The 14,416-nt window shown below is 39.3% G+C and overlaps 1 protein-coding gene across 1 annotated transcript; it reads right to left on the reverse strand.

Annotated features, from left to right (window-relative positions):
• Positions 1-434: 434 nt before the first annotated feature.
• LOC145480685 (uncharacterized) lies at positions 435-14,349 on the reverse strand. The gene is made up of 16 exons (XM_081458987.1): positions 14,068-14,349; positions 11,235-11,326; positions 10,568-10,628; positions 10,294-10,375; positions 9,628-9,677; positions 8,260-8,929; positions 7,953-7,991; positions 7,458-7,551; positions 6,283-6,362; positions 5,826-5,928; positions 5,629-5,719; positions 4,770-4,910; positions 4,213-4,353; positions 1,859-3,810; positions 1,453-1,488; positions 435-960 (listed from the first exon to the last, which is right to left on the reverse strand). The coding sequence occupies exons 1-16, from the start codon at positions 14,102-14,104 to the stop codon at positions 871-873; spliced, it is 3,759 nt and encodes a 1,252-aa protein (XP_081315113.1). The 5' UTR covers positions 14,105-14,349; the 3' UTR covers positions 435-870.
• Between the last annotated feature and the right edge of the window lie 67 nt (positions 14,350-14,416).

Here is a 14,416-nt window from a genome sequence, read left to right on the forward strand (position 1 = left end):
ACTACCATTTCACCATCATCAGTGATTTCTACCAAGAGGGTGAAGAGTAAGAGTTAATAGTCCTTATTAAGCGTTATTCCCAAGGTAATCTCTCTCAAGTGATTTTTAGATCGCATCCGACTTCAGAAATACCAGGGTTGTCTAGAAGCATCCAATCCCGTGACGCGGATAAGCTGACATTATTCGCGGAACGACTGGAAAGGACACCATAGCTAAAGAATAATTTGAGATGGATTACCATGGGAATACTCTTTTGCCCTTTATCCGCTCTGGTTTCTGCTTATCTTTGCCTTTTTGCTCGAAGCCAAAACCACTCCAACGCGGTCACATGGGCTAGAGTGGACCTCAGCCAACAGGCCATATTCGTATTCTTGGCACTGTACTGGAACGAGCTTGCAATGGAGGTTCATACGGGAGAATATCATTAAATTTGAAAAAGGCTCCCCGCATTAGCTTCAGTTGCAAGCTGGTTCCAGTCCAATATCCAGAATACGAATACGGCAGCGGCCTGTTCAAATTCTTTCGATTTTCAAAATGGATTCTAGTGTAAATGAGAACTGACGAGAAAGTCTCGTTTCCAAGTCTCTTGTGGATGAGCAAACGAGAGATCTGGGAACGAGAGTACTGCCGAGGCTATAAGCTTCTACCAACGACTGTGAAAGAGCTCTCACAAACACACTTCAACAACTCTTTTTAAAAGATCTTCGCCAAAATTAGTCTTGAAAGATCCGTAATGTTTTGTCACACATAGTGTAATATATTCTACTTTGAAAATGGCGCAATAAAAATAGATCTCTTCTTTGTATTTACATATTTTGTTGTAAAAGTTTCAATTTGTAATTTCAATTCTATCATCTGAATTAAATAAATCTATTTTACTTCATAGTGAAGCTTGTTTAAAAATTCTTCAACATTAAGATCTGAAGGGAAATTGATGCTGTCCGCTTTGGTCTTGGATCTCTGAAAAAAACGAAAACCACAAATTAAGTTAACACTTGATCTTACTGCATGACTCATTGTTTGTTTTATATATATATTTTGAAACACTTACATACGTACATGTATTAATTTCATATTTTATTAATTGTTAGATAAGTAATCATAGTTAGGTGTCCCCAATTAGTATACATTGTATGCTACCGACTTCGACACGTTAATAAAGTACTTAGCTTCTTAGCTCAGCTTTCTTAGCTTAAATAACATTTCTAATCTCTAAAAGTACAAAAATATTTACAATCGAGGTCTGCTTGATCAATTTAGCTTAGACTCCCACAAATTTTCGCAAGAACTCTTCTAACAAACTTTTATGCGGCAATCTTGCGGGGTTTTTTTTATTTTACCGTTTGTTGCGCGTGTGTTCCGTGTGTTTAATTAATTGATCATGTCACCTTGCCTTAGCAAGATGTTCTTGAGTTTGATTTTATACCACACTTAAATTTTAACATAACAAACCTTCGAAGGTCGAGATGACGATTTGGTCTTCTTTTCCTAGAAAAAAAATGGTGTTAAAAGCACTGATTGCGATCTGGCAAGCAAGACTTCTCAGCTAAAATCTCTTACAGTCCGCCTTGCGTGGAAGCAATAATAAGCAACTAAAGCCAAACGCAAGTAAACGTACAAAGGCAGTCACGACTAGTTTAGGGTTAGCTCCCGGCTGGCTAAAAGCAACATAATTTGATCTGTTTAGTCCATTTTGAACAAACCTTTTTGCATGAATTTCAGTAATCATTCTCTCAAGTTAATCAAGAGTTGGTACGATCAAACATAGAAGGTGGCCAAAAAAGATCCCGAATGTTGCTCTCGCGTGATTGAGAATAAGTTGTTTTAAAAGTTGCTACTCTGGAAAACACTCATTTACCTTTTCCTTTTGCAATGAATCTCTTCGCCTTTTCCTTCTTGGCTTTGGCGACCCTTGTGCTTCTGTTTCGCTACTCGTTCGTGTTTGTGAGAAGCCTGCGGAATTTTCCCCCATCGGCTCCCTACATCCCTGATTCATGATTACCAAAGTAGTGGTACCTCCATTCTTGTTTTCCGGCGATTTCGGCAAATATCCTGAAACAGTTACATTGTCCCTCAAGCCCTTCTCTAATGGCCCAGTGCTGGGTGACTTACAAACCAAAGAAATGTCATCCTTGTGTTTTTCACCGAGCATTATCGCGCTGTCTTTAGATAAATTCACATTCTGTTTAGACTTGTCCTTTAGAGGTTGCTGTCCACGCACTAACTCTGAATTTGAGAGAGCAGTGATTTTTTCAAAACTTTGAGCGTTTTCTTTCCTGAGCTGGGTTACGCTTTGAATAGATGCTATATTTCGTGGTTCGTTCTTCTCTGTGTTTGCATGCTGTACTGCTAGTGACTGCAACAGATTAGAAGCTTGCAGGGATAATGAGCTTACAGGTGCCTGCGTGACACCTGAGTCAATTGCCGGCGTGACAACTGCGTCAGTTGCCTGCGTGACAACTGCATCAGTAGACGAGGTTCGCGTTCCAGTTGATTCGCGGGCATTCTGTTCTTGACTAGTTTGCGAATTACTAGAGCTGGTGGTTGAACTGACCACCGATGAGTCTGTGAAATGGCCAGGGATAACAGCTTGAGTAGATCCTGTTAAAGGCGATGAAGTCACAGTGTTGACAACGTGAGATAACGATGATAAACTTGAAACGGCGAGGCTGGCAGGGAATGCGGGATTACTATTGGCTCCAATGGCAAGATTGACAGATGGAGAGGGAATTGGGCATGCGATTGGGTTCATTAAACCGCCAGCTGAAGGGGCGACAGTTGTGTGTTGGGTTGTGAGATTACTAGGAACCGGGGTGAAAACAGAACCTGCACTGTTAGGAATGAAAGGTGACAAGACCTGAACTGAACCACGAGTGGAAAAGTTGACAGCGGCAGAGGTCATACAAGATGAGTGGTTGTGATTGACCGGGACAGGACAATTCCCCGAGCTGGTATTATTGCAAGGTGACGAAGGGTGGCTCGTAACTGCACTGGTGAAATTGACGGGGTAATTAAGTGAGTTGACAACCGTGACAAGTGAAGTGGAAGGGTCCAAACTTGGATTGGTGCAAGTGACTGTTTGCGGTACAGGTCCAGCAGATGGCCTGACCAGGTTACCAGGCAACGTAGATGGTGTGGTGGTCTGACTACATTCACTGATAGGTGAACGAGTTGGTAAAGTGCCGCAGCTGACCACATTGTAAGGTTGAGTGTTGTGGCAAGCTCTTGGGACCACAAAACTAACCGGGGAGGGGATGGTGTTACTTGAGTGGTTGAATGCACTGTCACAGTTGAGCAATGGTGGACCAATGCCTGAATAAACGTTTGTAGCAATAGTTGAGGGTGACACAGCTTGTGTATTTCTGTAACCTACAGCAGCGTTAGATGATGGTGTTGATTTACTGGCTTCCAAATGTCTCTTGTTGCCCCCTCCTCCTTTCTTGGTTAATGGTGCTTTGCTTTGTTGATCCGTTACAGTTTTCTGCTTGGCTCCCTTCTTACTCTTGCTCCCTTTCCTTGGACCTCTCTTAACTGGTTCCAGTCCCTTGTCTATATTAAAATCAAGTGCTCGTACATAAGGAAACGTTGATGTGATAAGACCAGCCTTGCTGGGTAAGGAATCCACACGGGGTTGTTTGTCATTTGCAGACTGTTCTTGAACAGAATGTGTTTTCTTTAGCGGGGTTACTGGATTTCGCTTCCCCGAGGTTAGTACACTTGCAGAACGATCCAGCTGTGATTGTGAATGAGGGGGAATTTTCTGAGGGCTTCCTGCCAGTAACAGCAACGCATCTGTCACAATACTGGTAGCTGAGGAAAAAAAAAATTATGTATCAGATATCAATTTCTAGCTATTCGTGTTACACCAATCAGCACTGCAGTGAACCTCACGAGCACTCTGGAATAGGGTTATGTGGTAGGATGTAATTCTAATTTTTACGTTTAAAGAAAAAAAAACATGGTGTGTGACCACTCCAGTGAAAGCTATTGAGCAGTACTTTCATGTGGTACTGTTTACTACGCAAGGTGGTTCTAACTTTTAAGTCTGTGGATGAAACACTAATGTGTGACCATTCAAATGAAAGCTAATGAGAAGTACTTTCACAAGGGATTTTCACTTCAAAGTATTTTCAAATTTCATCATTGATCCTTGCTCGTTTGTAAAACTAACATATCAGATATTTATCACGTCAACCAGAAATCTACACAAACCTGACAAGTGCAAATCAGAGGCAGATGAAGACCTTGGAGTTTCCAGCTGCTGGTCTGATGCTGTTGGCAGCACGGGGGTGATCTCTGTTCCTGAAACAGAGTCACACTCCTCGGGAAATGGCGGGGCTTCAAGACTATCTGCTGAAAAAAAAAATGTTATTCAAAGGAGCTACATAACGGTTTGCGCATCTTGAAAAGGTAAGCCTGAATTTTCATAGTTTTTTGTTTGTAATCCATGTTAATCTTCTCCATCCTTAACCATCCCTGTTCCTTTATGGTTTATTATTATCTCTTTGGTGTTTTTCTGTCTCAGTAAACTACTATTTTGTAGGCTTCCTTCAATTTAAGGTTATTTCGTACTTGGCCAAAATAACTCAAAATGCCTTGACTGAGCTCCTTTAATCTCAAATATACTGACAGTCAAATGAGCAACTAGAGAATTAACTTATCACTTATCGGTATTGTCAGTGCATAGAGCTACTTAGCTGTAGTTTGAATAAATGGCACATCATAAAATGTAATATGTGCTGTGGCACTTGTTTAAGTAAACATGTTACCAGCAAGGTTAATACCAGAGGAAGAAACACAAGAAGTAGATTTTTCAGGCTGGCATGATCCAGCAGAGGTCTCTGGCAACACTGTACTGGCATTTGAGTCTGCTGTGGAATTTGCGGCTGAAGGTAAAGCATCTAGAGCATCTGTTAAAATGGCAAGAGGTCTTGATTAGGTAAATTACTGGGATAAGAAAAAAAGATGAAGTCTGACCACAGAGGGATGAAAGATACTTGGGTTATCTTTAATCCTCTATGTAATATCATCAAGTACAAGCCTTGACGGATTACTGATCTGGCGTTTCACTGCATTTTCTGGAACATGAAATCTCTTGAGAGGAGTTTGCTCTTCCAAGGAATGGGATGCTATTCCATTCCAGCTAAACGCCTTCAGTTAGTTAACTCCCTTCCCCCTCTCCCCTCCCAGCATGTTTGTCAGGTTATTCAAACAATTTAATTTGTCCATACCAACTTGTACTCCAGTCTCCTGCATAGAGAAAGGCACTGTGAGAGTAAGGGCATAGGTGGAACCCAACCTAAAAACCCAGCACAAGGACGCCAGCGAGTGCTCAAACTTGGGCCAATCACCTCAAAAGACATTTCACATACTACTAGGTCAATGCAGCTTCCTTGGCCTGCGTAGTTGACAGAATTTGTGGGCGAGTGATTTTTGGTGGCAGAGCCTCCATTTTATTCCTACACAGGCAAAAGAGTGAATATGTGAGTGGCAAAGCTGCTCGACTCCTCACCAATCCTCTTGCAGCTTTGCTACTCTTTACTGCCAAAACAAAGGCACTTGCCTGCAAAATCCCACCAGCTACGCAGGCTACGGTAAAAAGAGAAGAGTACAATAAATGAAGCTTACCAAGTCCAAAGAATGAGAACAGTACATCAAATGCTGGGTCTCCCTGCATAAGATCCATGATTTCTTTCACAGGAATATCACCTCCAGCACCCTGGAGATTAAAAAAATGTATAGCAACATCTCAGACCAGAGCATGCTTAACATGTACATGTATGTTTATTACAGAAAGGAAAGAAGCAGCAAATGTAACCATCTACCTGATTTGATGCCATTAACACGTCGTCACTGCTGGCCTCTGTTGTTGTCAAGCTCTGCGTGGTGTCAGAGGGGGGTTCATCACTAACAGGATGCTGTCGAGTGCTACAAGACAAACCCTTCTATTATAAACAATAAGACTTATCAGGGTGTGTGCTTTCATGATTTAAAGAGTGAGCCCTCATCCACACAGAAATTACTTACGTCATAGAGTACACACTTTCAATATTTTCATCAAATGATCGCTTTTGCCCCCACACAATGGGTATATTCAAGAGGCTACACTATTGGTCAGACAATGTACAGCAAAAAATACCACTTCTCAGTCATTATACGGCTGAGACATTATTGCTGAATGAGCATTGCATGGACATTTAGCAGGTAGTGTTACAGATTAAAGTTTTTCTACACTGAAAAGATTATCACTTCAACAAAGTTAATTTATTTCCATATTCTCACCTCCCAACTACTTTGTTGATATTTTCTGCCAGTCTCTCTTGCAACAGAGGAGTGTTGAGTAATGTGCCAAGGAATGATTGCTAGAGTAACAAAAGACACTCAGTAAAATTGAGAAATTTCTGCAAAGTTATTCTTTAAAATCTTCAGGAGTGACCAACACATTAGTTCTCATCAGAACGTCAATGCAACATGAAAGAACACAAGTAAAAGAATAGTATTAACTTCCCAAACTAACAACCCTCATTACTTTCAGATTAAGTGGGATTCCAGAGGGTCATAATGTTTATGGGGACCTCTACTAATGTGTAGCTAAAATGTGTACCACGTGTGGGTTGATCCATCTTGATAAAATAAATATGTTCCCACGGAGGGGGTACATTTTGAAAAGAAGTTGTGTTACGTCAAACAGAGTAGTATATTGCCTTTGTAATAAGGACTATCTATGAAGAATATCAGATCATTTGGTTCAGCCTGTTGTATTTGATAATTCCATTGTTTCACATAACAACTCAAAATAATTAAGTTTGAGATTGTCACTTTTGGAAAGTCATTACTTTCAGAGGGTTGTTAGTTACAAAAATTAGCAACAAAGACATTTCATTGTTTAAATGTAATGTAAATGTAAATGTAAATCTTATTTATAGTGGTCAAGCACTTAGCTATACAAGTACTAAGCTTAGCTAGTTTACAGGCATGCCACTGAAACAAAAGAAACAAATATTTCAAATAAACGCAGCATAGTTAAAAATCAGTTGGCTATTTACAAAGCGTGACCAAGGATTTGAACTCAGGACTACTGAGAAACAAGTCCTGCTAGTGGCAGGGTAGAGGCCTTGAATTCGGGACCTCCAGATTTATAACCAGTGCCCTAAACCATTCGGCCACACTGCCTCCTCATTGATAAAAATAAGAAACATAGCCATAGCATTTTCTTTGTTTGAACATATGATCCTGATGTGGGTACAATGGACGACCCCGATCACACCTGGAAAGTGCACAACATCATAAATGTAATGTAAATGTAATGTAAGTGTAAAAATGTAAATGTAAATTGTTTCTTGTAGATGGTTGCAACTTTTGGGGATTTACTGCTTTTAAAGCATCATGGTAAGCTAAAGAGTGTATTAACTTTGGGACAATGCCCAGATGCACAGCTGTATATTCTAGGAACTTACTGGAGTTAAAGAATCAGATGAACAAATGAGGTCCATTTCAACCTCAGCAGACTCTGGAACCAGCTTGACAGGTGAGTCATTGACTGTTGACATGCTGCAGAAAAAAACGCAAAATATTATCATATCATCTGCTACTTCATGCAAGATATTAGTTATAATCAATGAAAAAGGTAAGGTAAAGTCTGTACACGAGCCAACTTATCCTGGTTTCTGTAGCATGAAGCAACTAGGAGTATTTCTACTCCCCCCTGGATGGGAGGGTTACCCCCAGCATTAAATCCGTCAGTACCCATTTATACCCCTGGGTGGAGAGAGGCACTGCAGGAGGGAAGTGTCTTGCCCAAGAACACAGCACAATAACCCTGGCCAGGGCTTTGAACCTGGACTACTCAATTCCCACAGTTGATCAATAGCTGCACCATAAACATTTGCCCTGGGACAAAATAAATTAAGTAGACATCTTTATTTAGAAACAATAACATATTATCCACTTACCCAGTTGCTCCTTGAGGAATTCTTTTCTTAGGCTGAATTCTGCAAATGAACAAATTGACTTCATTTTTGAAAAAGCTGGTTAGGAAAGATTTGTCACAGGTGAAGGTAACTGAATGGAGACCAGGTGAGACTTTTTTTTCTAGAATAATTGTTCCCACAAAGAGTTACAAAGGGGAAATTTTTCTTTTTCAGCATAAATTTTCTAGCATTATAAACTCTGTTTGCAGGCTAAAATAACTGTTGCAGCACCGGCTGTTACAGAATAAGTAAATTCCATGCATTGTTTCACTGCACCTTAGTCCCTTACCCTTTTCGTTTTGGTGATCGTGGATGTAATTCACTTTGGTTCTGATGAGAATGAGATAGTGAATGTTCTTCCACTGTAAGCACTACCTGCTCTTTGATTCTTTCATTGTCGTCTATAGCAATCACAGGAGGAGACTTGTTCTCTGTTCTCCTATCACTGAAGTCTTGATCATTAAGCACACTTCCATCATCCATCCCATCAAACATGTCTTCAGTAATGTCACCATTTCTAGCAAGTTCACTGTTGCTATTACCAATACTAAAAACTCTTGAAGTTACATCAATTGATGTTTTGGCTACCTGGCCTCCTCTACTAACACATGGACTAGTGATTGCCACAGCAGACCCAATAGATTGTACAGTACTTGGGGTTCTGTGTACAGTTACAGGTTCATTGTTGGTAGTCGACTGAATACCATTTAGCGCTACTCTACTAGTACTTGTAAACTGAAGAACTGGAGAGTGATTTTTACTTGATGATTTGAGCAGATCTGGTGGTGAATTAACAGTTGAGAGCCTTGGTAGCGGCAGTTTTTCTGTTGTATTATTTACATTAGGTCTAATAGGATGCTGAGTAGTGGAAGGACTTGATGTTGCAGTTGTAAGATTTTCTTGCGTTCTGGGCAACATCTTTCTTCTTGCACGGGCATTGTTAAACCGCCTAGTGCGTGCTGTTTGAAGAACATAAAAGAGAGTTAATTAAACAACAATATTGTCAGTAAATATTGTTCTTGCTAGTGAAAATACTAAATTTAGAAAATTATGTTTTTATACAGAAGTTTTCACCCAAAGCTTAAATCAAACCATAAGAAAATATGTGACACAAATACAATCAAACCCTCTCTAATAGCCACCTCTCTATAACTGACACTTTTTTTGTCCCAGTGGACAGTCTATACATTTACTCTTATTTTAACCTTTGTACAATTGCCACCTCCACAACAGCAACAGCCACTAAAACATGCCCCAACTGCCACAGTAACCTCTCAACAATGGACAGTTAATCAATGACTGATAAACTGTGCATACAAGATCCAATTTTTATTGTAAAAGGTTCCAAAACTTGTGCGGTAATGTACGTCACTGATCTGTTTCTCTTTGGTTCATGTTTAATTGATATATCTTGATTGTGTTATGAAATATACTTATATGCTACAATAGGCGTTTTTTTTTAAATGTTGCTGCCCCTGAAAAATGACAGGTGTCATGTTACACCTTTATCTCCCCATAACAGCCAGCTCTCTACAACAGCCACTTCCCTCTGAACTAAATCATTCAACCAACTATGAGCCACTGCCTTGAAGAACCACCACATTCTCAAACCTAACATTCAACGAAACGCATGGCAATCACTTCTTTGATAACTCACTGGACTGACTCATAGATGGCTTTGGTGTGTTTGACGGTATGGTGGCATATCTGCAAACAAAAGGTCAAATAATTATGAAACTATAAAATGTTCCTTTGTATAACTGACTAAAGGATTTGTCATGACTAACATTTGAAACTGACAGATAAAATTTGCTTGTAAAGTGTAGAACAATGTTGAACAATATCAGGTCTAAACTGAGACGTGAATTTGAACTTCCAGCCCAACATGGGGATGTTTTGGCAAGTGACCTGGTTCACCCAAGCTCATGTAACAAATGGATTCCCACCACATTCACATGAGACAGAGGCTGTGACAGCATCAATAGCTTGTGATGGCTAAAATGTTGACTCTGCTTTGGTATCTTGTTTCTTATTAAATATTTTATTGAAGATGCCTAAGGCAGCAACTACATTGAATGCACTATTCACTAGTGCTAACAGTTCAGTTCTAACAGTTAAGTACATGACTTGTACATTGTAAGATTTTTCTGGTTGCCTGCCTGATGCACTGTTTTTTTTTTTCTTATTTTTTCAAGAAGTAACTTAATCACTGTTATTTAATGTCTTTTTTTTGTTTTGTCTTTTTAGGCCTTTTGCAATTTGAACAGTTAATTTTCTTTACACTGAAGTTGTGGTCAAAATTTTCTTTAATTAAAACACTTACTTCAGTTGTCCAATCACTACATCTAAATCCTTCCAAAGAGACTTTAAGACAGCAGTACTACTTGGCACGCCGTTTTCTCTTCCTGAAAAAAAGAATTCGAAATACATTGCAATGTTGACCCAAAGGACAGTCAAAATTTCCTAAACAAATACCATTTCCATTTATATGAGCTGTCTGCTTATGATCTACCCAGGTGGGATCACCACTTTATCGTGGCGGGATGGTTTGCATGTCCCAGCAATGAGGGTTCATACTAACAAATGTTTCATAAGACCTGATTCTCTCAACTGGGAATAGTCATCCAAGATCGTCTTCAGGTCAGCTGTTAGGAAGACCTATGAAAAGAAAAGGAAAATGTTCTCGGTCACCTGAAACAACTTCAAATGAACAAATTGTGACAGCTTGACAATAACAAACAAATTTCCATAATCCTAAACAATGAAACAACCAAAGTACCACAAAATCCCTCTATAATTATCTCTCTTTCCATGTTCATCCCTCTCTGGAACACTGAAAGACTTGTCTTGTTTGCAAGCAGTTAGGCAAAAAATTCTTTTAACTCAAGAAAATGTCAAATTTGAGGAAATTTGCATTTTTTTTTTACATCCTGTGTTGATGAATTGCAGGCTTCAGAATATTCGTACCTTTTTAACAGCAAATTGGAATTTTTCAACTAAAAGTATATATCCTGAAAATCACAAAAAGTTCTCCAGAATAACCTAAGAAAGTGGCCTCACATAAATTTTGGATACACACTTTTAAAATTGTGGTTAAAACAGGCCTGCAAAAAATGTTTCAATCCTACGATCTAATGGAACAGGGATTCTCTTGTTTCATTACATAGATTTCAATTACAGAACTGCAATTTGGGCTCATGCACTCACATGCTCTACCCCAACTAAACCAGCGGTTATGTAGGCTATAAAATTACTGCAACATACATTGTCCAGTTCCTTGTTGTTGTCATGGAATAGAGAACATTCGTCCTGGAAAGCAGAGCATGTTCTGTAAAGTTCTTCTTGTTTCAAGTAACCTTAATAATTTTGAGAAAGAAAGCAGTAAGAATGTGAGCTTCCACTCAGCAGGCTTACAAAATAGTGTTAACTTGAGACAATAAGAAAAAGCACAGCAACAAAGAACCATGTTGGTGATTATCAAGGGACAAAACTAATTAATTTATGGAAATTAAACTGAACTGTATTATAGATATTGTTCCAACAAACTTTGGCTCGTAACAAATCATTCATCAACTTAAGTAAATAAATATTTTCAATTTAGTGTGAAATGTCAGACATCTTCTTACTCTAATCCTTCAGAGACACAGGCAGAGATGGACCAGTCCTTCTTGACCCACACCTCTTGGGGATTGGGGTGAGAAGAGGTCTGACTTTACATGACAGGCTTCACGTTACAAGGTAGTCTAAGTGGCAACTACTGGGCAGGACAGGCTTAGAATGCTTGAATCAGTGTATTAAAGGCATCCTCGGTCGAGTGTCAATCGATTCACTTAATTGACCCGATCAACACTCTCGATCAACACTCGATGGACACCTTGATCAATACTCAGTCGACACTTGATCAACATCTTGAACAAAACCTAATCGACATTTGGTCAATGGTCGGCCAAGTGTCAATGAGTGTCAATCTAGTATCGATAGGTGTATCAATTTAGGGTATCAATTCACACTCAACTACAGATGCCTTTAGTACACGTGATCCAAATGCTTCACATCTCAGACCATAACTATGGTCCATTTGTGTTTGGTCAATAAGTGTATGAAGTTATGACTTGCAATATTTACAAAGGCTATTTACTTTGTTTGGTTCTAAGCTATTAAAAATACCTCTTACTAACCGAATTGGAAGCATGTACTGTAAGTTACTGACTGACTTTTTCCCATATCGGTTTATGACCCACACAAAATGCCTGGGCCATAAATCAAAGGGGAAAAAGGAAGATCCATAATTTACAGTACACATTACAGATCGAGAAGACAATCTGCTAAAGTAACATCATAGGGTAAACATGTTTACAGCTAAAACCTATTATCTCTACTGTGTGCCTGATGGGTTTGGAAAACTATTTCCAGTTACTTGGATTTAAATGACTGACAAACATCAAAAGTAAAACAAGTTGCTAAGTCATTAGCACTTTTTATACATGGCACCAAACGTTTACGAAAATGAAAAGGTTTGCACATACGTTTGCTATCAACAAAATTACAGGAAAACTTGGTGATAGACAATGAAACATTTTGGCAACAGAAACAGCTTCAAATGTTAGGGGGCCGTGCAGTAGAATACGGCCACTAAATTAACTAATCACATTGTGTGTAGTACCTAAGAGATATAATAAGAAGGAGCATCAAATGGTCAATTCGAGATTTTGCAGGACAGCGAGGCTCAGTTCAAACATCAAACTTTACATGCGCCAAACCTAATAGCCCCAATTAAGTACATGACAAGATCGATGTTTGAATCAATTAAGTTCGACAGATGCTATTTGGGTCGACCCGGGAATTAAGTTTGACATGGCCAGTTGGTTGGTCAGTTCAACTGTGGAGCGACTCTGATTCAAACGTCGAACTTTTCATGTACCAAACCTAATGCATACATTACAAATACATTAAATAAATTAATTTTTACCCAGATATCTGCACGTTTCCTACTTTTGTCATACACACACACCTTGTTTTGATCATTTGGAACAAAATAGCGGGAAGAGCGGGATGATATGTGTTCCTATTGCTTCGAGAGCATGAAATATACTTGCCTGATATGCATAAACCACTGCTGCACGCGGTGTTCCACATTTGAAAACGATGAGACTGTAGCGGGTTGGAAAGCAGCCAGTTTGGTGGCATACTGTGAGTCATGTTTTTGAGAGAAAATGACAAAATAAATGAATCTTGAAGAAACCGACGACAGGAACGAACTGGACGAGGAATTGTGATGTTCCTTTGGGAATAAGTGATAATATCAGGCAAACCAAATTCAAAAATCGTCTTCGGTTGTTTACTGCTGATTGCATCTGGGTCGCCTTCTTCAACTAGTTCTACTCTCCTTTATCGCACTTGCAAGAAAAGCAAGCTCTTCATGTTTACAATTACATTTTTACCCATTTTTCCGCCATTTTGGTTAGCAATAACCGTCGTTTGCAATAGAATCTCTTTTATTTTTGCAATTAAGTTCAATTAAAGTAGGTTTGACATTTGAATCAACTGCCAAACTTAATTATTTGGGTCGACCCAAGTTGGTATTAGGTTCGGCACATGTAAAGTCCGACGTTTGAACCGGGCCTAAGACTACATGTAAAATCTTTTCTGCAAGCATGGAAAGAGCCTTACAAAAGAAATCAAGAAAGAGCCACAAATAGTAATACCGTGAATCGCATAGCTTTAGAATTTACTTATCAATTAATCGCTGTTTCAGCGTGTTTATCATCGGCTATTTAGCTATTGATTCAGATTTGGAGATTACGTTGACCTTGAATGCTTATCCTGTAAACACTATCACTGCACCGTCCACTTAACCGATCAGTCGATGAGCATGTCTGTGATGAGCACGAAAACAAAATCTGTCAAAACAGGACGTACTGCAAAGCTTGTATTAGCAGGGTATCAGATAAGAGGATGAAAAGAAGTAAGTAAGTCTTAATTCACACCTAAACCTGTCCACCAGACAACATGAAGCTTAGGAGAGAACAAGATGGTGACGTTTGTCTCATGATGCGGGCGAGCTTATCGCGTAAATACCCTACAGTTTTAAACTTACCAAGTACCAACTTCGCCACTATGCAACCTTCTATCATTATGTGAAAGGATCACACGGATGTAATGCCATAAACAGCAATAAAAAAATCAATATTTGGCTGGTACAAGTTGAATTCACTGTGACTTTCCAAAATCTGTCTTTCGCGCGAAATTTATTGCATACTGCGCATGTCTTGTAGAGAACGACGGAAAAGCCTGCAGTCGGACTGCAGGCCCATGTTGTTATTTGGGAAGCGGAACTGAGGTCTGTTTTTTTTTTTCTTTCTTTCTTTCTCTTTTGCGTTTTTTTTTTTTAATTTTTTGTTTTGCTTCGCTTTAAGCCGAAGGCCTTGGCGGTTAAGAATTTGCGA

The sequence above is a fragment of the Orbicella franksi genome, chromosome 3, assembly GCF_964199315.1.
Source record: "Orbicella franksi chromosome 3, jaOrbFran1.1, whole genome shotgun sequence".
In the NCBI taxonomy this organism is placed as follows: domain Eukaryota; kingdom Metazoa; phylum Cnidaria; class Anthozoa; order Scleractinia; family Merulinidae; genus Orbicella; species Orbicella franksi.